Genomic DNA, 22,469 nt, shown 5'->3' on the forward strand with positions numbered 1-22,469 from the left:
CCAAGAAAGCCCCCGCCGGGAACACCCCAAAACTGACCCCACCCAGGACACATAAACATGACAAATCTGAAGGCTCTCCACGCCAAAGCGAGAGCAACCCTATGAAACATGCATCCAGAACACCGTAACACCAAACCCAACAGCCACCATAACCATCCAGGAAAGCCACTTATGCCGTGAGGGAGAAAAGACGCGATCCACCAAAAAGCAAACCCCGGGTTAACATCCACCAAATGCAAAGCAAACCCCGGGCTAACATCCACCAAATGAAGGACCAAGGGATGCCATTAATCACCTCGCTTAGGAGAGAAATTGGCGAAACAGTCGCCAGAACCATCTAAACTGAAACACACACGACGGTAGAGCCATCCAAGGGAATACACAGAGCAAAGGAACCTCGGGTCTAAGCCCACCAGTGGGACGATGGAAAAAGCGTGGGAGGAAAGGGAAGGGAGAGAAGCCCAGGATGAGGGAGAGGGATAAGAGAGGGATGGACACAAGGGGAGAAATAGCCACCGGCCCCTAGCCATAGCCAGAGTCCGGCAACTAAGGAGAAGGGTTTTTTTTGGGTTTTTTTAGAGTTGGAAGAATGTTAGACAAATAAGGAATATGGTTGGAGTCCTTGTGTAATTGTATATAATATTATTATTGGAAGAATAAGCCGTCCTACAGCCGTCAAGCCGTCCTACAGCCGTCCTACAGCCGTCAAGCCGTCCTACAGCCGTCCTACCTTGTCCTACCTACACACTAGGACGGCTACCTTGTCCTCTACAGCCGTCCTACTTACACACTAGGACGGCTACCTTGTCCTACCTACACACTTGTATCATGTATATATATCCTTGTAATCTTGTAGAGAAACACAATGAAAAAAATCATTCTCTTCCATTTCTCTTCCATTTCTCCACATTCACGTATCAATAACAAATATATTTTTTAGCCTACATACCTTTTTCTACATGGTATACAGAGCAGGTTTATAACCCTAGCCCTAATTTTTTTTTTTCGGCAGCTTTCTCTGCCGTTCCCATGGCTGACTCTTCTTCTTCCGATGGTGTTTTTTCCCTTCATCATTCCGACCACCCGAATCTTGTCCTTGTATCCAAGAAGCTGAATGGTGATAACTACACATCCTGGGCCCGTGGCATGCAGCTTTCCTTGAGTGCCAAGAATAAACTTGGTTTCATCACTGGCGATATCCAAGAACCTTCTTCCTCCGACGACTCTGATGCTCACGCGGCTTGGCGTCGTTGCAATGACATGATTCTCTCTTGGCTTCTGCATTCCTTGGAACCTGACCTTCAAGAATCTGTGCTTTTTTCCACCTCTGTCCAAGCTGTATGGGATGATCTTCGCGAACGCTTCTCTCAGAGTAATGCTCCACGCATCTTCCAACTCAACCGGGAACTTGCTACAATTTCTCAAGGTTCTTATTCTATCTCCGCCTATTTTACTCGCCTGAAAGCTCTCTGGGATGAGCTTGCTTCTTATAATGATGGTTGCACGTGCTCTTGCAACGCCAAGCATGACCGTCAACAACTCATGCAATTTTTAATGGGCCTCAACGAATCCTTTGCTGCTGTTCGTGACCAGATTTTTTAATGAATCCCCTTCCCACTGTTCGTCAGGCCTGTTCCTCGGTGTCTCAAGCTGAAAAACAACGCTCCCTGGGCGTCCTCCGCTCTGTCGATCAACCTGCTGCCATGGCTGTTCGTGGCCCATCCCGTCCCTCCTCTGCTCGTCCTCCCCTCCACTGCACCTACTGCAATATTGATTATCATACCCGAGACACCTGCCATAAACTTCATGGCTATCCCGTTGGCCATCCCCTCCATGGCCAACCGTGGCGACCACCGCGCCGTGCCATTGCTTCCAGTTCTTCCCGCAGCCATGCACCTTCCAGTCCTCCCCGGCAGCCACGGTTTTCTGCTTCCCGGCCCCATAATTTCACCCAGGCCCATCACGTGCAAGGCACCCAGGCCCCCGCCTCCTCTTCTACTCCAACGACCCACCAAGTGCACGGGCCCCAGCCCACTTTGCATGACTTGCAGCTTGCCATGCCTGACCTCTCTGCCGAGCAGCACTCCCGTGTTCTAGCTGTTCTACGTGACACCACCACCCCTCCTCAGGCCAATGCCGTGCTCACTACTGATTTTGCCCAAGGTTTGTTACCTGTCACCTCTCGTCATGGTCAATGGATTCTTGACAGTGGTGCTACGGATCATATTACTTCTTATGCTTCATGTTTGGTTAATCGTTCTCCTTCACATTTGCCGCCTGTTTCTTTGCCTAGTGGTGCTTCCGCTCCCATTACTTTTACCGGTACTCTTCCTTTAAATTCATCAGTTACTTTGAAGGATGTTTTATGTGTCCCTAATTTCCGAGTGGACCTTTTATCGGTTGGTAAACTTACAGATGGATTATCGTGTTCCATAACCTTCTTTCCTTCTTGGTGTGTTTTGCAGGACTTGGTTTCGAAGGCGATGATTGGTGTGGGTAAGCGACGTGGCGATCTGTATTACCTTGTGGCCCTTACCTCTTCTCTCCCCACCCGTCAACCTCTCTGCAACATCATTACCATCCCCTCCTCCCTCTGGCATAGGCGTCTAGGTCACCCCTCCTCCACTCGTTTGCAAGCTTTAGCATCTAGCTCTCTTAATTGTACTTTTGATTCTAGTCATATTTGTGATGTTTGTCCGTTGGCAAAACAAACTCATCAACCTTTTCTTTTGAGTTCAATTTCATCAACTTTCCCTTTTGCTTTAATTCATTGTGATATTTGGGGCCCGAATCGTCAATCTTCTCTTTCTGGTGCTCATTATTTCTTAACCATTGTGGATGATTTTTCTCGCTTTACGTGGGTCTTCCTCATGAAACATAAATCCGACACTCAACAATTAATTAAGGATTTTTTTGCTTATGTCACTACCCAATTCCGCACTACCATCCAATGCATTGGTACTGACAATGGTGGTGAATTTTTATCTCTTCGTAGTTTTTTCTCTGATCATGGGGTGCTTTTACAAACTTCTTGTGTTTATACCCCCCAACAAAATGGCGTTGTTGAAAGAAAACATCGTCATCTTCTTGAAACCGCTATCGCCCTTCGTTTTCAATCCCATCTTCCTATCAAGTTTTGGGGGGAATGTGTTCTTACCGCTACTTATCTCATCAATCGTCTCCCTACCCGTCTTCTTCATCATAAATCCCCATTTGAGGTTCTCTTTTCGAAAACCCCATCTTATGACCACTTTCGCGTCTTTGGTTGTCTGGCATATGCCACCTCTATCACTCCCACCACCAAATTTTCCCCTCGGGCTCATCGTTGCATTTTTCTCGGTTATCCTCATGGACAAAAGGCCTATACCCTTTACGATCTCGACAATCACCGCATTTTCACTAGTCGAGACGTCATCTTTCACGAAACTACTTTCCCTTATGCCGTTTCTCACCCTCCTATCCCATCCTCTTCGCCTACCCTACCCATCCCACCCCCTCTAGACTTTACATATAACCCACCCCTTCCTGCCCCGACGCCTCACCCTCCTCCACCTTCCTCCCCTTCCACGCCTCCCACAGATTCCCTTGCTGCCCCATTACCCGTTCCTCCCCTTCCCCGCACCTCTTCCCGTGCCCATAAACCTCCATCCTATTTAAAAGACTACGTTTGCTCGCAGGTGATTCTGCCATCCCACCCATCTTCGACTTCGCAACCCGGTTCTACACAAGGTACGCGATATCCACTTTGTAATTTTCTCTCTTATCACCGTTACTCTCCCAGGCATTTTTCTTACATTAACTCTGTCAGTCGGACTGTGGAGCCTTCCTCCTTTGCCGAGGCTGCCACTGACCCCAATTGGCAACGTGCTATGACTGAGGAGCTTCAAGCTTTACATGCTAATGGTACTTGGACTTTAACTTCCTTGCCCCTTGGCAAAATTCCCATTGGTTGTAAGTGGGTGTACAAACTCAAGCACAATTCCGACGGCTCTATTGACCGCTACAAAGCTCGTTTGGTTGCTAAAGGCTTCACTCAGGCTGAAGGTATTGATTATCATGACACTTTTTCTCCTACTGCTAAGATGATTACGGTGCGTTGTCTTCTTGCTCTTGCTGCTAGTCAGTCTTGGTCTCTTCATCAGCTTGATGTTAATAATGCTTTCTTACATGGTGACTTACATGAAGAAATCTATATGTCTCCTCATCCTGGTCTTCGGCGACAGGGGGAGAATCTTGTGTGTCGCCTTCACAAGTCACTTTATGGTCTTAAGCAGGCTTCTCGCCAATGGTTTGCCAAATTCACTAGTGCCATCATTTCTGCCGGTTTTCAACAATCCAAAGCTGACTATTCATTGTTCACTAAAAAGTCTGGTATTTCTTTCACAGCTTTGCTCATTTATGTGGATGATATTGTGATTACAGGCAATGATGCTAGTGCCATTAATTCTCTGAAGTCTTTTCTCCGTGATCATTTTCGGATAAAAGACCTTGGTGATTTAAAATATTTTTTGGGTATTGAGGTTTCTCGTTCCAAACAAGGGATTTATATTTCTCAACGCAAGTATGCATTAGAGATTCTCAAGGACTATGGTTTTTTGGGAGCACGACCCATTGCTTTTCCTATGGATGACACAAAATTATCTGATAAAGGAGAACTTCTCAAGGATCCTGAAAAGTATCGACGATTAGTAGGTCGGTTAATATATCTCACTATCACTCGGCCGGATATCACCTATTCTGTGCATGTTCTAAGCCGTTTTATGCACGAGCCAAGGATATCTCATATGGATGTTGCGCTTCGTATTGTTCGTTATTTGAAGGTTACTCCAGGTCAAGGTTTATTATTTCGTTCTGACAACCAGACCAAGTTAACTGCGTTTTGTGATTCTGATTGGGCAGGTTGCCCTATCACTCGCCGTTCGACTACTGGGTATTGTGTATTCTTGGGCGGTTCTTTGATTTCTTGGCGGACGAAACGACAGAAAACCGTTTCGCTCTCTTCAGCAGAGGCGGAATATAGGGCCATGGCAGGTGCTTGTTGTGAGATAGTTTGGCTTCGTTTTTTGCTGAAGGATTTGAACATTCCTTTGGATGGTCCTTCCATTTTATTTTGTGATAATCAAGCAGCATTACATATAGCTGCTAATCCTGTTTTTCATGAACGAACTCGTCACATTGAGATGGATTGTCACTTTATACGAGATAAGATTGTAGATGGCACAATAGAGACCAAGCATGTGGGTACGACACAACAGTTGGCAGACTTGTTTACCAAACCTCTTGGGAAAGAAAAGTTTTCGGGTATGTTACGCAAGTTGGGAGTTCTTGACATCCACTCTCCAACTTGAGGGGGAGTGTTAGACAAATAAGGAATATGGTTGGAGTCTTGTGTAATTGTATATAATATTATTATTGGAAGAATAAGCCGTCCTACAGCCGTCAAGCCGTCCTACAGCCGTCAAGCCGTCCTACAGCCGTCCTACCTTGTCCTACCTACACACTAGGACTGCTACCTTGTCCTCTACAGCCGTCCTACCTACACACTAGGATGGCTACCTTGTCCTACCTACACACTTGTATCATGTATATATATCCTTGTAATCTTGTAGAGAAACACAATGAAAAAAAGCATTCTCTTCCATTTCTCTTCCATTTCTCCACATTCACGTATCAATAACAAATATATTTTTTAGCCTACATACCTTTTTCTACAAAGAAAGATTCAGAAAGATTGGAAGAAAGATTACTAGGGATTGTGCTTCTCTAGCGATGCACGATTGTGCCTTCATGTCGGGCAAGTTGTGCCGTTTTGCCACCCTTGGAAGTTTCCTATGGTTGTACTCACTACTTGAGATTATGCCAATTCCGTCGCCATCACTGCCGCCGCCACCACAACTTCAATTCCTGATAGCGGATATAGTTTCAATTTTCTAATTATTGGAAATTGTAGTACTCTTGTTTTTTACTCATAGTTATATTACAGTTGCGTGTTTAAATAATGTTTAAATAACATAAGCGAATAACTATTTATAGTTGTATTATCAAACACGATATACATTTATGGTTTATTGCATGTCATGTCCACGGTAGATGGTCACTACGTTAATTCTTGGTACAAGAGATGCTCCAACTCCAAGAAATAAAAACTAGTAGCTTGTACAACTCCACAATCCATATAATGTTTTACAAGTTCACAACACAATATATAAAATCTTGAAATGCAATAATCCAGCAACAAATTGACAAACTGGCAACACAAAATCTTTAAATCTGCACATAAAATACAATCCAATGGTTTGAACAAACCAAAAACCCATCAAGCTATGGATCCCATAATATACACGATCACTGTATCCTTGTATAAGTTTGTTGATAAAAAAGAGAGATAAATCATTAAAATCTTCAAACCAATTAATTATCTCAAGTAGTGTTTTCTATCAAGTGACAAGGTGTGTGTATGTAAATACAACAATCTTGTATAGTACATATAGAATGACTGCAATGACGATTTGATCAGCAATGGAAACTGTCTTACAATTCTTTCTAAAATTTGAAACCAGTGGAACTTTGAGTTGTATGGAGAAAGATGCTTGGCTTCTACTGATGTCTGGGACAAAGATCATTTCCCCTGAAACACATTTAAATCCCTGCATGCTCCAAATAAAGAAAAACCAACGTAAGTTTTGGGCACTGAATGCAAAATGCCAATAGCTGGAGGGCTAGAGCTTAGCTTAATACATGAACAACATCCGTGTGACACTGATTTCAGAATTTTGTGACAAAAATAAGCTTTTAAAAAACCAAAAATGCTTTTGACAGTGTTTGATAGGAAATTATCATTACAATTATATATCAAGGGTTTAAATGTATTTTTAGTTCTATTAGAAAATCACCTTAGCTCGTTCTTTTTAAGGACATACTACTAAGCGTTTTAGTAATAAAAAAAAATATTCAACCTCTTTGTAATTAAAACTCTTTCTGTTGAGAATGAATCACACATTGATGGAAAGGGCAACCTTAAACGAGCTTATAAGTAAGTTGTGTTACTCTTCATATTGTGAATTAATTTTATGTTAGAACCTAAACTTTCTTCACTTTCAACAAAGATACTTGTAGGCATAAATATTTTTCTTATAAGAAGTCTCAAGCGAGTTCTAAATTAAATGAATGAAGCAAGAGCTCAGCAAAATTACCTCTAGTTGCCTTCCAACAGTGATGACTAGAGTCTCCGGCCCTGCATCAAACAACAATGCAGGGCCTCCCTCTGATCCGAGGTTAAACTGAGAGTGCTCAAGCGGAAGGTGAAGGCAAAAAACATGTTCATCATCGCTCTCACGCATGTGAATTTGACTGCCATTGATTATCTCATTCTGTAAATAACTAGGGTTTTGCCCCATGGAATGATCTTGGTGATTGTATCTTAATAACTTTACGTTTCCCATTTCACTTCTCATCTCCTCAAATTGATTTTCTTTATTTCCTATAAAAACTTGGCTCAGCTGCTCAGCAATTGCCTGAACTTTTCTTGCAACCTTCTCCATACTGTTGCTGCAAATCAATGAACAAAAAAAGTTATGAACTTCCCTAAACTTGGTTAATTGCAAATTCGGAATTTTCCAAGTCGTCACACGAATGTTTACTCGAGTTACAATTCGCATATTAAAGTTTCGATGCAATATATCACCTTACTAATTAGTTGTAATTTTTCACCTACAGTTAACTCAGTCAATTCTTTCGTGACAAGTTAAAGTTTCTACTACAATAATTTTCTTGGAAAAATTATGCGTATGCGAAAAATTGTAAGTAAATGTTAATTCACACGACACAATAATTCAATAGCAAATTGCGACTCGGAGCAAAGTAGCAATTCGAGACGTTGTAACCAGAAGTTGTTAATGACACTCCGAAAAAAGTCATCCTCTTAACGATTTCAGAATATTGTATAAGGGCCAAAAACACTTCCGTTTGCAATCAATAAATAAGACTAGTGTTTCGGGGTGCTTAATTACCAAAAGTCTCGATATCTTTTGTCCTCCGATACCTGTGGGCGCCATTTAATCTCCTCCCGATTCCCAATGCGTTCAACGAAGCGTTTCCCGATTACTCTGCCATTTCCGGAAACAGATTGGGCTTTCCGAACCACGGATCCCAACTCCTCGGCCGAAATCCCGTGATTGCTGATCCGAAACGCGCCGAACTGCTTGGCCGAGGCGAGAAGCCGGGCGACGGACTCGGCGGAGAGCGATCGGAAGTCGACGTCGGCGGGGAGTTCGTGACGTGTGCCGGAGGCCGAAGGCGGCAACGCGATGAGCTCGGGGATCTGCAGGCACTTGTCGAGGAATTGGGTGAAGTTCTCGTTGGACGCAGAGCGGGAGCCTCTGCCGGTTGGGATCGGAGACGGAGGTGGGACCGCCATGGTGAAGCGGCTCTTGCCGCGCATTATAGCCATAGGGGCTTAGGATAGCAGCTAACTGAATCGGAGTGGCGATCAGTATTCAGTGGTGAGGTGGATTGATCAGTTCTTCATATGAAACATGAAAGCGTGGCACCTTTTTCTTTAATATAATTTAATTTAATTGCTTGCACGTTGGACGTGTTTTGGACTTTTGGGTTCCAACAGCATCCTCACCGGATCTTTTTGGTGGGAATAGTGAAGATTTGCAAATCGTGTATGTTCATCGTATATTATGCGATCAGTTTTTGTCAATTATTGTTTATGTTTAATTTTAAATAAAAATATTTAAAATAATTTCTAACCGCATGATGTACGATGTACAATATACAATGAACGGACATGATTCACAAATCTCCGAGATCCTCACAAAGAGGATCCTGATTCTTTTGAATTTGTGAGTTGTTAGTTTGGAATGAGGATTCTGGGGATCTTCTAATCACATCCGTTTATCGTATATCGTACGGTCAGAAATCATTGTAATATTTTTTTATTTAAAATTGAATATAAATAATACCTGACAAAAACTGACCACACAATATATGATAAACGAATGTAATTGGAGGATCCCTAGGTCCTCAGAAAAAGGATCCGGCGAGGATCCTCTCTCATTAGTTTGGTGTCATGGAACTCATGGGCCATAGTGGCATTGGAGATGCTATTGGCTCAAATTTTGTGACGACTAATGTGAAACAAATTTATTATTGTTGTAAAGTTATGTTTCGGTAATATAATGTTATTGTATAACTCTCTATTTACATGACATTCTTTTATTAAATCAAACGTTTTGAACTCGTTCTGTGTAAATAATCTCCACATTACACAGCTTAAAGCCCGTAACTCCTCCTTTAAGAGCTTGTCCACTTCAAAATACATTGCAAGTGTAAAGAACCTTGTAACTTGCCTCCCAAGGAAACTACAACTGCTAGCTTCCTGGTGTTTGAAAACCAACGTTCTCAATTGTCCCAACAGTCTTAAACAACCGCCTCTTGTTTACCTCCTCCACCAGTGACCGGTGCAACAATTGACTGCGCACATCGATGAGTGATTGAATCTTGGGTAATTTCCTTTCTTGATGATGATTCAATTTGTGAGCTCTCTGGTTATCTAGTTGTGAATTGCATTGTTTGTAAGAATTTGCACCCCTGCTTTCTGAAGGACAAAACCGAGTAGATTTATGAGTAGCCTTTCCGAAGCTCACGTCATGGAGATCATCTTCATTGCCTGAGTAGTAATTTATGTTGGAGTAGTTGCAGGAGTCGAATGAACTCTGAGAACTTACATCATCATTCATAAACAAATCACCTACATTTCAAAAAATAGATCAAATACATTTGAAAAAATATTAGACAAGCAAGACTAATTGAAGTCAATATTTTTTAACTTTTATAAATGTACCGTGAAGCAAATGATGATTCTTGCAGTGAGATCTGAAAGAATGAAGAGAATTTTGGGACGAAGAGCACAAAGAGAATGAGTAGAAAGGATGATGGTTGACACCACCATCATCGTCATCCTCTTCTTCATAGTTAAAGCTGTGCTGATGAGGATGATAACCATGGGGTGAGCCCCATTTTGTGCGACCCGGAATCAAAGAAAATATCTCCTTTTCTATCATCCCTGCGATCTCTGGTGGTTCCCAGTCACTGATTTCTAATTCTTTCACCATCTCTGTCGCTACATCAATTGCAGTGTCGTTCATGATGTCAAAGGGAAAGTATATGTTCCTAGCATTATTCCCTGCTAAGGAAACATCACCAACACGGAAGGTTACATACTCATAAACTTTAAGGGTCTGTTTCAATCTGCTTGACCAGTTAGTCATATAGTGCAAGGTGTATATTAGGTTGAGGATTTACCGTCCAGGTCAGAAATCCGAACTTTGAGAGAAATGGTATCATCCTCTAGATTCATTTTTCCAGTGATGATCATGTTTGTGCTTCTTTCCAAATCAACCTCGGCGGATAAATGTAGCTCATCCTCCTCGTCCCCCGCCTCCGCCACTGGATCATTATTAGGAATTAACTTGGGAATTGAGATTCTTGGAGGCGACCCTAGCTCTCCATCATCAGAGGCTAGAAAAGGGTCTAGCAATAGCTCGTGTGCCGGTAATCTCTTTGAAACATTCTCCAGACACTTCCCTACAAATCGCTGAGCCTCCAAATCTTCAATCTTGTAGAATGCGTTTGGTAGCTTTCCCTGCAAGCAAAGGTCACATAATGTAGTGTAACGTAATGTCACCCATTCACATTGCGAATCAAGTGAAGACTAAACTTACTGAAGTAACTTTCTTGTAAATTTGGGCAGGATTTGAGCACTCGCTATAGGGATATTCTGAAGTAAGCATTTCCAACACACACATGCCAAAGGCATATATGTCTACTAGCTCATTGTATTCCTCATCATACAATTCAGGCGCCATAAATTCAGGTGTACCTAATGACATAGAAGCAAATTAAAATTGAAAAAAAAAAATTAGGAAGATAATCAGAGAGATCTAGTTTGATATCATTACCTATGACACTGTGGGCGTGTTGTGTACCACGAAGAATAGCAGCCAAGCCCAAATCACCAATCTTGACTTGCCCTAGATGGCCATTAACAAAGATGTTGTCACACTTGAGGTCTCTGTGAATCACAGGTGGATCAAGTTTGTGCAAATAAGCCAGACCACGTAAGATCTGCCGGGACCAATTTTTCACTGCACCAATATTCACTCGCTGGTACTTATGTCTGTACCTGTTTAAATTAATACCGGAGTGTGAATTGCTACCCTTACTTTTCGTGTGTGCGCAGAGAGCTTAAAACTTAGAAGTTCGAGTTGCCATACTTCATGATCAACTACTACCTTAACATATTTAAGTCAGGTTGTGTGCAAATTAATTATAAGTTGTGAGGATATTAATTACTCTCTGAGAGTGCCGGAGGTGAACATTTCGGTGATGAAGTTGAAGGTTCGACGATTAACATCGATCCACGACTTGTAGTATTGGATGATGGAGTCATGGTGCAGGTTCTTGAGGAGGTGGACCTCGGAGTATAGGCGCTGAAGTTCGTCCGGCGAACTGAAGGCATCATTAAGCTTGACTTGATTCCACGCCACCTCCATTCCGAGGACCTCATCAAATGCCTTGTAAACTGTCTTCATGGCTCCTTTGCCAAGCATTTCCCTGAACTGCTTGGAAAGAAAAATTAATTAAGAACAAAAGGGCCCTCTTAATTAGCGTTAATGATCTGACCAATATTATCATCAAAATTAATTATTCTATAAGTTTCATTGGAAGCATGTTTTTACAAATTATGTTATTTTTCTTGGTCAAGACAAATTATTACCATTAAGCTTTGTATGCATGCATGATGGAAGACTGTTTCAGAAGAAAAAGTCCTGGAGCTCGGTAGCTCGATCGGCTCCAATATATTGCATCCATCAAATAGGCATGCAGGACAAATTTAGGGTCGAATATAAAAATCCATCAGGCTGCATCATCCAATTGGGCTAATTTAATAAAACTGATCGGATGACACATTTTCAATTTTAAATCAATTTAAATGAATATCATGTACAAATTAACATGACAGTTGACCCAGCAAACATAGGGAACTGACTTATTTAACCATCCATTTGGTTTATAAATTATATTCGTGTTCTTGTAAGCTATTGGTAAATGAAAATATGAACTTATGTTAATATTAATGTTAACAAAGACTCATTTGGAGTGCTTTTAAAATGATTGAAACGTTGATTGGTCTAAAAAACATTTACACCAAAAGTGCTTTCAGCCATTTTAAATGCACTCCTAAAAATTTTAATTTTGAACCAAGCTGACAGGTCAGTTTGTTCACAATTTACATATTTTACAAATCTTCAATTAAAAATAAAAATTTTCACTAAATTGGCAATAAAACAGGTTAGTGCTCTGTTTAGTGTCTCCTTAGAAAAACGTGATTTTTTATTAAAGTTTTGTGAAAAGTTTTATGCATAGTTTTTCAAAAATTTATCATCATATGGTATCGAATTCAAAAACGAGGTAATTTTCTTGCATCAGATACGTGTAAACCTTATTCCCTATATAAATTTCCAAAAGAGTTTTGAAGAAAAACTCCATATAACTAGACATTATATTTCCCAAGCAACTCGTTAATTAAAGACCATACATAAAAAGAATTAGTAAATAAAAAAAAAGAAATAGTAAAAGGAACTTACACGTCCATATCGACCTGATGGATCTGTTTCAACGTATGCAGGTGACTGTGGCCTGCCTCCCATGGCAGACCTGCTTCCGATCCGGCTGTTGTTTTTGTTCATGGTTAAGAACTAATCAAGCAAACCTCAGAAACTCTCCGACCACAAACAAGTCCCAGCAGCTTTTCACTTTACTATATACTACGAGCACAACTTATATACCTAGTAATTATAAACATATAATTCAACTCTAACAAACTATAAGGCTTGTGGAAGACTTTTCGTTACGTGCTACGAAATCCGAGGCTTTCCCTCATGATTTTCATAGGAGAAGACTCTAAACAGCAACCAGAAAAGCCTCGAGTAATCAACGCTGAGCATGATCCAAGCCATTTCCACAAGACCAAGCGGACGTTGGTAGTTTTTAGTAACCATTTGTGTAGAAGATGGAGGTGTGCCAAGGAATTTAAATATAGAGGAAGAGTAGAGAGTTATATCCGATTCTAATCAAAGATTTTTTTTTTTTTTTTCAGAAGAGACAGACTAACTGGAGCAAACTGTTGAGCTGTAGCCTGTAGGGTTTGGTAGGGAAGAGAGAATAATATTTGTCAACTAATGGGACTGAAAATTAATTGAACCTAGCTTGTGGAGGAGGACTATTTTCCCAATAATTTCTGAAAATTTAAAGTATCAAATGATCATATGTAGGACTTTAGCATGGGACTGGAATATTAATCCTGAACTTGAAAAATCGGTGGCTGTGCTTTGATGGTACCATTTGTGGATGTAGAAAAAACCTTAATATCAATCAGAATTGTGGAAACAAAAATTGAGATTTGATTTGTTTGAGAGAGACTCTTGAGTTTGGAAAGATATGGGAACCTTGCAAATTTTGCAAACAACAATAATATGGATAGAAAAAAAGAAGATTGTGGTGGAAAATTGTTGGGGTGGGTTGATGTTATAAAAGAAAACAGGAAGGACATTTTTTGGGGTTTTTTATTTTTATTTTTATTTTTTTAAGTAAATTGTAGTAATGATCCCTTAACTTTAAGTCAATTAGAGCAATGGTCCTACAATTAAAAATCCATTACCATTGTTCTCTCAACTCATCAAAACATGCAGCTATGATCCCTCAACTAAAAATCCATTATCATTGGTCCCTCAACTTTAATCCAACTGGAGAAATGGTCCTTCAATTTTAACCCAATTGGAGCAATGATCGCTCAACTTTAACCCAATTGTAGCAATAGTCTTCCAACATAATTTATTTTGACAAAATTCTGATGAAGTTGACAAAAATGACCATAGTTACACGTTTTGATGAGTTAAGGGACCCCAATTATAGTAATGGTTCTTCCAACATAACTTATTTTGATAAAATTTTAACGAAGTTAATGAAAATGACCATTGCTACACATTTTGATAAATTAAGGGACAAATGGTAATGAATTTTTAGTTGAGGGATCATTGCTCCAATTTCATTATAATTAAGAGACCATTGCTACAATTTACTCTTTTTCTTTTTCTCGTTCTTTGTTTTTCGCATGGGGTCCCCATTTAACTGAGCTGACGATACACCATAAATGGCTGAGATGTGGATCCCCGCAAAATGAATCAAGATGGGATCCAATTCTGTGGGTTTAATACCAGGTACCCCCTTCAGCAATATTTATTTATTCATTTTAAGGGGGCAAGAAAATAAAACAAAACTAAGAAACTTCATAGATAGGATGATATATTGTCTTCCTATAAAAATAAAGGGTCAATTATACAAAACTATTTTAACTATGAATCGAACCAGAATCTCATACCTTATATTTTAAATATTACAATGTCATACCTCAATTTTTGAATTCGTTGCAATGTCAGAGCTCTGTTAAGTTTCTTGTCAATTTGACAATTAAATAATGAAGTGGCAAGTGTGGGCCCACTCCTTTAGAATAAAAAATAATTAATTATTAAAAATTAATAATTTTTATTTAACAATTAAAATTAATTATAGGAAAATACCATCTCCTTCTTTCTCCCAGAAATCACCCCCCTTCCCCAGAAATCGCCCTTCTTGTTCCTCCCCTCACTCCCTCCTCCCTCCCCTTCTTCCTCATCGTCCTTAAACACAACCAATTTTCGTCCTCCTCCGGGAACCACTGATGCACCACCGATCGTAAAACGCCGGTCGTCCCCCTTCGGATGGAGATCAACCGCCCCTTTCCCGCCGGTTCCACTCCAACGACTACGCTGACTTCCTCGCCTCCGTCACCCCCGAGGCCCTCGCTGATTCCTCCTCACTTCAAGTTGCATCCAACTTTTGTATGGGTTCTTAGAGAACATAAATATGGAGGAGCTCCCTGCCCCATCCCTTCCTCCGTCGACCCCCTCTCCCTCCTCCAATGGTCGATCCACCCCAACCTCCTGCAATTTTCCTCCGTTGATTCCACTCCCCACCTTCGAAAACTTAAACTATGGAAAAAAGAAAACCCATGTCCACAGATTATTTTTGCCACAGATCTCATTGATTGCACCCTTGATTTAGAATTAATCGATTGCATCTTTAATCGCCGTCAATCTCACTGCGACGACGGATTCGACGGTTGATTGCGGGACTAGGGATGGGAGTGCGTTCGACAGTGGAGAGAGTTTGGAGGATGGTTACTGTGTTTAAGGAGGATGAGGAAGAGGAAGGAGGAGGGACGGATGATGGATTGAGGGGAGACGGTGGCAACTTCTAGGGAGAAAGGAAGAGACAATTTTTTTATTATATTAATCTTAATTTTTAAATAAAAAATTAATAATTTATTAATTTTTATTTCAAAGGCCTGCTCTTGGCACGTTATTATGTAACAGTCAAATTAACAGAAGTTTTAAAGAATGTCTGACATTGCAACGAATTCATAAGTTTATTTATGATATTGCAATGTTTAAAACATAAGGTATGAGATTGTGGTTTGAACCATAATTGAAGTAATTTTGTGTAATTTACTTTAAAATAAAATAAAATAAAATAAAAAGCATAGTAGAAATTCTAAATTCAAACTATTTAAAATTAAGATTAAAATTTAGGGCATGTGGTCGATTGCTCCTATAATTAAAAAACAAAACCTTTTCTGACCAAAAAATTTGAATTTTTCTCTTTGAACCTGAATAAGTCTAGACGAGCAAGTGGTGATTGCTGTGGTGGATAGGGTTTTCTTCATCGGCCTAGTGTGTCCTAGATTCTTGCTCTTTTCCCTCCCTTTAGAGTAGTTTAAACTAAAAATATCGCTTGATTTCAAATAAAATAAACAATAGCCCAGGCAAAGAAGAGGTCTCAAGAAAAAGAGAGGATAAAACATTACATTGAACAAGAAATGAATGAAAACTAAGAGAAATTATGGAACTTCCGGCGCTTTCACACTGTTGATTGTTGATTGTTGAATGTTTCCTGTTTCTGCATCACCCAAACATTTTAGTCCGATAAATATGAACCATTTGCATTGCCCCTGCACAATCAGCATTAAATGCTGGAAGGCTTATAACACTTGCCTCAAATCCAAATTCGTCAAAAATCAATCATGATTTTATGTGAATGCTCTCTTTAGATATTTTCTCGTGAAACTGATTCACCACATGATAAGTATCTAACAAACAGATAACATATTACTTAAACACATTATGATCATCATCTATGTAATTAGTACCGCCAATGACACTAAATATTGATTTATACGCGATACGAAAGGACAAAAATTAACATATGATTTCAAATTTAGGGATAATTCTATATAATAGTGGACTATACCCTGATTTATCCGCGAACCACTGTGTATTTAATATTCCCGTCTTTTTTTAATTAGAAGTTTATAACGGGCCCTGTGTAGATATTCTCCAAAAGATGATGTACAAGTTTGTAAACCAAATCTTTTTCGTTTGATTTTTTCTCTTTTCCAAAGGCCAAATCTTGCCTTTCTTTTTCAAAGGCCAAATCTCACCGCACCAAATTGGCTCTACCATGCCATTGCTAGGGGAACAAGATATCTCAATACCCCAAAGTCGACCAAGTGGACGCCAAAAATATGGTGATAGGGGTAGGGTAGGTCCCTAAAGCAGATTAAAAGGGCAAATAATTAGCCATCCAAAGGGCAATTGTGTAGAGCAGACTGCCCTTTTGCACCACTGAGTAGACAAAAAAAAGAAGTTAATCCGCATCTGTGTAATTAAAGCGATTCTGAATATAAGTTACATCAAACATCAGCAACAATATTTTGAACAGCGTTCGTACATTAACCCGCAGGGGCAATGGCGAGAACAAAACCTGGGGAAAAACGATTAACCAACCAACCTATACACGAACTACTCACTCGGTGCAGAGCACAGCTATCGGGATTTTTAAAGGGTGTAAAACTTATGACTTGAATTACAAATGGCTTCCAACAAGCAGAATATCTAACTCCATATGTAACGCTTCCAAAAAATAACTGCGGCAAAGAACAGGCTCGATCCGGTATGTTAGCAATTACTGTAAACACTCTTTCATTCTACTGACCTTATTCTCACACTGCTGTCAGGCCGATAAAGGTGGGAAATCTTCTTCATCTTTCAAACGGTATGATTGTGGAGCAATCCTACATGTCCAAGAACAAAAGGTTAAACGGACTCCTATCTGTGTTCACTATCGGTGGCTAAGAATTCTTAGCAACGACAATGGAATTATAATACCTGTTAGGATCCGTAACCAACTCATCTTTTGTCAACTGCATCTTTGGTGATGACTGGCCACTACTCGAGTTTTGAACAAACGATGAGCCAGCGTTTGTATGTTTGCCATTTGCAGGTCCCTCTTGTGGGGCATGCCCCAATGCCCCAAATTCTATAACTTTCTCAGAGGAATGCATTGAACCATTCACATTAGGGTGTACTTTCCTTCTAGGGGAACCAGTGTAGCTATCTGCAGACCCAGATTTCCCCCCACCTTTATGAAGAGACATTTGTAGTTGTGACATATCACGACTGCTTCTGTCAGACGTATAATTCTCTAGAGGTGGTATCATGGCATGGCCATTGTTACGTGGAGACGTTGGCGGTGCTTGATTTCTTCCCCTTGGCGTCACAGGCCTATCTCTGAAATGGTTCTGAAAAATTTTATGCATAAAAGCACTTCAGCTAAAAAGGACCAGCAACTGAAACATTTAGCTGAAAACAGAAACTTCAAATGGCCACTAGATTGACAAAAATCTGGACCTTAAAAAATTATGACTTCAAAAACAAGAAATTTCTGAGGCTTAGAATGAGTAGTACCATATTGGGAAAGTAAGTTCCGGTTCCTCGTGGCTTTGGCATCTCCTCCCTGCCAAAGCCTGTGCCATTAGGCAACATTGGTGGGTTCATTGGATAGAATGGTGGTCTAGGGACAACACCATTGACATTCATCTGGGAAAATGCATTCTGCCTGTGCTGCACTGACTCTCGAGTTACATCCCATGGCTTCTTGCCTTGAAACTGTGGGTGCACCGGAGGTGGTGCCATGGGAGGAATCGCCACATTTAGCTCACAATCGTACCACCAACGCCCATAGTTCAGACTATGTAAATGACTCTTGTAATCCCCACTCAGATCTGTTACATAGTTAGAAGGTTTGGGACTTCCAGTAGTGCCACTTGACATTGGATAATAACTAGGATAGAAGTCTTCAGAGGAACACACAACAGAGCTCAACCGTGACGGATGGTGCTTAGATCCAACAGGAGATGGAACTTCCTGATTACCACCCAACTGATTCTCATCCTGGTTACTGACCAAAGTATCAGCTGAACCAAAGCTTTCTGGCAATAGTTGATCTTGGTTTCCAGTGCTAATGTCTCCATTTTCAGTTGATGAGTGAGAGGAACAGAGATGAGGTGCATGCTGTACTTTACCTAAAAGAGATATACTCACTTCACAACTGGACGGCAAAGGACTTTGAGCATCATTTGAAATTGTAAGACCTTGAAATCTGGACGTAGCAAGGTCTTTTGCATCTCCTGTAAGACGGTTTTCGGAAACAGCAATTCCATTTGGGGAACTGTCCTCGTCCAACAACATTGTTGGGGATGCAACCTTCATACTGCTTTCATGTGCTCCATTAACATCTTGATAAGGTTTCATATCATTTTCATGTGGTCTAGTCACACCTTGACCAGCAATATGACCACTTGTAACTTTACCATTCCATGATCCCTCATGATTTAACCCACATTCCCCAATCACGCCGCCAGAATAGGCAGATTCCGACTCATAAATTGTCTGATCTTCTTGTGACTCTGTACCTACCAATAATGGCACACTACCATACCCATCATATAAGGACAATGGGACAGGATCTTGGACATCAGGCCTTTGTCCACCTCCATGTCTGTCCAATGTGTTTGCGAAAAACTTTCGGATCTCATCATCTACGTTTACTTCTGGCTGAGAAAGAATGCGCCCTAGTTTACGAGCACCATATGTGAAAGCACTTCTTATTCGGTAAAAGTTCCCTGTATTTAGGATTGCAGGTTACATCAACTAATCCATACAAAAATTCCACCAGAAAATACAAAAAAACAAAACAGGAGGACTACAGGGAAATTAATTCACCTTTACTCACACTTCGGCCAAGGTTGTTATTGTCCTTAAGCGGATCAACTATGTTAAGATGCTTTGGTTGAAATGTTCTATGGTTTGTCTCATATCCCCTTGAAGGAACTGAGAACCTTTCCACACATCCCTTGAGAAAATCATTACTCAGTAATAGATCACCGCCACCATTTTCTGGCGTCTCAGCTGCAAAATTGACCACAAAGAATCTCAATTAAACACATTTACCCATACAGCATAGCGCCAAGACAACAAAGTGTTGCTCACCCAAGAGTTCTGGAAGAGAAGATATACGAACAGGACCACTCAAGCTGATACAATAGCTATCCCAATCAAATTTACTAAAGTAGTCCAAGAATTTATATAGGACCTATAGAACATTAAACAGAGAGTTAAATTTATGTCATAGATACGGAGGATACTAGTGCTAAAACATTAGAGCACTCACCACTAGAGGACCATTCAAAGATGAATGGAACAGGTGGAAGATGTACAGAACCAAAGTCTCCAAAGCATATGTTGAAATCAAACCATGATGGGCACCAAGAATCCGGCTCTCATAATAGCACCAGGCCTTAATTAGTATGATACTGCGTTTAAAAAGATGGTCTTTGCCAATGAGGCGATCAACCTATGCAATAAGAATCATCATGGATATGATTAGGGAAGCTAAATAACAAGGGACATAAATTCCAAAAAATCACAAACCACCCAGGTCACCAAAAGCATACCATAAGATCAAAAGTAAAACTATGACTTGAAAACGATAGAAGAGGGTGGAGTCACCACTCAACAGAGTACCAATTGAATACCGTTCAAGGTTATTCAATTCATATGTAAGAAATTGAACTTCATTTTCAGTTCAGCTCTGTATGAATGACTACCTGCTCAAGAAAGCATAGTGTGCATAGCCCTCCTAACTGATTGAAGGAAATATCGACCACAATATTTTGCACAAGGCACTTTACAAGCTTGACCTGCCACAACAAAACCAAATACTCTTTACAAAGGAAAATCAAAAGTTGAGTTAACTAGAATCAAAATAATGACTAATGACATAGACGTACGTAGTAATTTAATTTAAAGGAAAAGCTAGTTACACAACATAAACTCAACCCAAAAACTTTACTAGACGTACATGGCAGCATCAACTCTAAGCTGTAACTTCTACCTATCATCATTCTAATAAAGTTAAGGGGTAAAAGCCAAAACCTCTGCCCGAATCAACTGCACATCTTTAACCATAAACTCAGCAGCCATATTTTGATCTTCCCTTTCAAGGACAGCGCAGACGTCATTGGCCAGCGCCTCCTCAACATTCATTCCACCAAAAGCAGTCAAATCAATATCTCCATCAGGCAGATAGGTCTTTAGAGGTACAGACCCAAATGGGAACACCTGCAACAATTTAAGTAAAATCAATATGCCCGCGTGGTTACACCCCCTCCACCTCCCCCCTAAAATATCAAACAGGGTCATGACATCATAAGTTTGTGATCCAAAAGACCATTCCCCAGTCAGAGAAAAATCAAATAATATAATGAGAAACTGAATATGCAAACACCCAACTCACTCAAAGTAAAAATCTTTGAAGCTAAACCACATTACATTAGCTATTCACAAAAAATGTAGACATAATTGCGGATTTAAGTAAAGTTTCGAGCTAATCATACAAACGATGTTAAACCATTGAACCATTGAACCAATGAACTATATTAGTTATAAACTAAACTCAAGGTCCAAGTCTTGTGTAGCTAAAGCAAGACATTTTCGACTTTTCGAACAATACAATCAAATTTCAGGGTACCATACAGATTAAACTAAAAGTGCATTAATCTTCTGTCCTATATTAACCTGTGATTCTTAAACACAAAAAAAAAAAAAAAAAAAAAAACATCCTTTGCAGCCCCAATACATCTTACGGCACTAAATTCAACTTCTTTCATTCACATTCGTTTGTACTCACGGAATACGTACGTATAAAAATACTGACCTCGCAACGAAGAGAACTTTTGATGAGCCTCTGAACGTAATCAATGACCGCCTTCCTCCTCCTCTCGGACACGTCAGTGGTCTGAACCTGCGCTATGACGCCCTGCGTCGCCTCCTCCGCCCGCAGCCAGTACTCGGCGCTAATGGCCGCCGCGGCGGCCTGTTGATTCGATGAAAATTGGGACGAAGGTGATGACGACAACGATGAGGACGAAGAAGTCCTCTCCGTCTCCTCCAACACGGCGCCGTTCGGTTCAGGCGACCAATCCCGAAGATCGCCCATGAAATAACACAAATTTACAGAAAAATTACAGGAAAACCGAACAGGAAATTCTCACGCCGGTTGACCGTACAACCATAACGACGACAACAATGGCGGTGTCGGAGAATTGAAAAAACCGAAGGTTTGATGTCGGGCGATCAGATTGTGCAGGACTGGTACGCGCAGTTGCGCAAAACGACGGTGTGGTTAGAACGAAACGACTTGCAATTTGCCGTTGGGGGAAGACGAAGTGGTTTTTAATTTTTAATTTTTAATTTTTTTAATTTCTCTGATGAAGGGTTAATATGTGCGAGTGAGTTTGTCGATTTCATGTTTTTTTTTTTTTTTTGAGGTTTTTATTTGTATTTATTTATTTATCAATTTTCGGTCGGTTTTTAGTTTTTGTTTTTTCAGGGAAAACTATAAAAAAAATTAAAACGAATCTTTTGTCTTTGTCGTTTGCCCATCTCTCTCTTCTTTCTTCCTTTCACACTTACACAGGTGTTTTTTCTTTTGCTAATTTACCTTTTCAGCCGGCAAACGTCGACGTTTTATCCTCTAAGTTTGAAAAAGTTCGGGTGCAACAAGTTGTGAGATTAATCTAATTATAAATTACTTTTATACGACTCGGTATTACGATTTTAAAGTATTTGAGCTAGAAATCAGATTTGATTTGCGCAAGCAATGGCAACCCAACCTAACCAAAAAAATAATCTGGTTATTCAAGTTTAGGTGAGTGTAGATTGACCTAGTCCAAATTGCAGCAAACATTATTTTCTTTCCATTTCGATATTTTGACAATACGATATATTCAAAACTATTTTAGTTTAACTCTTTCCAATAATTTAGATATGATTTTGTTTGCAACTTTACAAGATGCTATTTTGTGTGGCTGAACAAATACTAAAAAAGTCGTCCTTGTGACTCATAGCATAAGATTTGGGGTTTGAACATAATCTTATTACAATTTTGACGTATTAGGACGG

At 40.2% G+C, this 22,469-nt stretch overlaps 3 protein-coding genes across 4 annotated transcripts; all 3 read right to left on the bottom strand.

The window, feature by feature from the left end:
- Window positions 1-6,992: 6,992 nt before the first annotated feature.
- On the bottom strand, window positions 6,993-8,449 carry LOC137722114 (uncharacterized). Its single transcript, XM_068461094.1, has 3 exons — window positions 8,010-8,449; window positions 7,194-7,548; window positions 6,993-7,016 (listed from the first exon to the last, which is right to left on the bottom strand). Exons 1-3 carry the CDS (start codon window positions 8,447-8,449, stop codon window positions 6,993-6,995), a joined length of 819 nt encoding a protein of 272 aa, XP_068317195.1.
- A 689-nt stretch (window positions 8,450-9,138) lies between these two features.
- LOC137723087 (probable serine/threonine-protein kinase WNK5) lies at window positions 9,139-13,487 on the bottom strand. 2 transcript variants are annotated; one of them, XM_068462241.1, is made up of 7 exons: window positions 12,657-13,487; window positions 11,362-11,627; window positions 10,968-11,191; window positions 10,731-10,888; window positions 10,312-10,651; window positions 9,851-10,195; window positions 9,139-9,757 (listed from the first exon to the last, which is right to left on the bottom strand). In XM_068462241.1, the coding sequence occupies exons 1-7, from the start codon at window positions 12,756-12,758 to the stop codon at window positions 9,378-9,380; spliced, it is 1,815 nt and encodes a 604-aa protein (XP_068318342.1). In that variant the 5' UTR covers window positions 12,759-13,487; the 3' UTR covers window positions 9,139-9,377. The 2 variants fall into 2 exon arrangements, with proteins under 2 accessions (XP_068318342.1, XP_068318343.1); XM_068462242.1 differs by having other exon boundaries at window positions 9,140-9,757; window positions 9,851-10,192.
- A 3,321-nt stretch (window positions 13,488-16,808) lies between these two features.
- Window positions 16,809-21,801, bottom strand: LOC137722643 (uncharacterized). The gene is made up of 9 exons (XM_068461692.1): window positions 21,223-21,801; window positions 20,442-20,627; window positions 20,114-20,206; window positions 19,678-19,860; window positions 19,497-19,599; window positions 19,230-19,415; window positions 17,913-19,129; window positions 17,334-17,746; window positions 16,809-17,239 (listed from the first exon to the last, which is right to left on the bottom strand). The coding sequence occupies exons 1-9, from the start codon at window positions 21,502-21,504 to the stop codon at window positions 17,179-17,181; spliced, it is 2,724 nt and encodes a 907-aa protein (XP_068317793.1). The 5' UTR covers window positions 21,505-21,801; the 3' UTR covers window positions 16,809-17,178.
- Window positions 21,802-22,469: the final 668 nt, after the last annotated feature.

The sequence above is a fragment of the Pyrus communis genome, chromosome 17 (genome assembly GCF_963583255.1).
Source record: "Pyrus communis chromosome 17, drPyrComm1.1, whole genome shotgun sequence".
Classification (NCBI taxonomy): Eukaryota; Viridiplantae; Streptophyta; class Magnoliopsida; order Rosales; family Rosaceae; genus Pyrus; species Pyrus communis.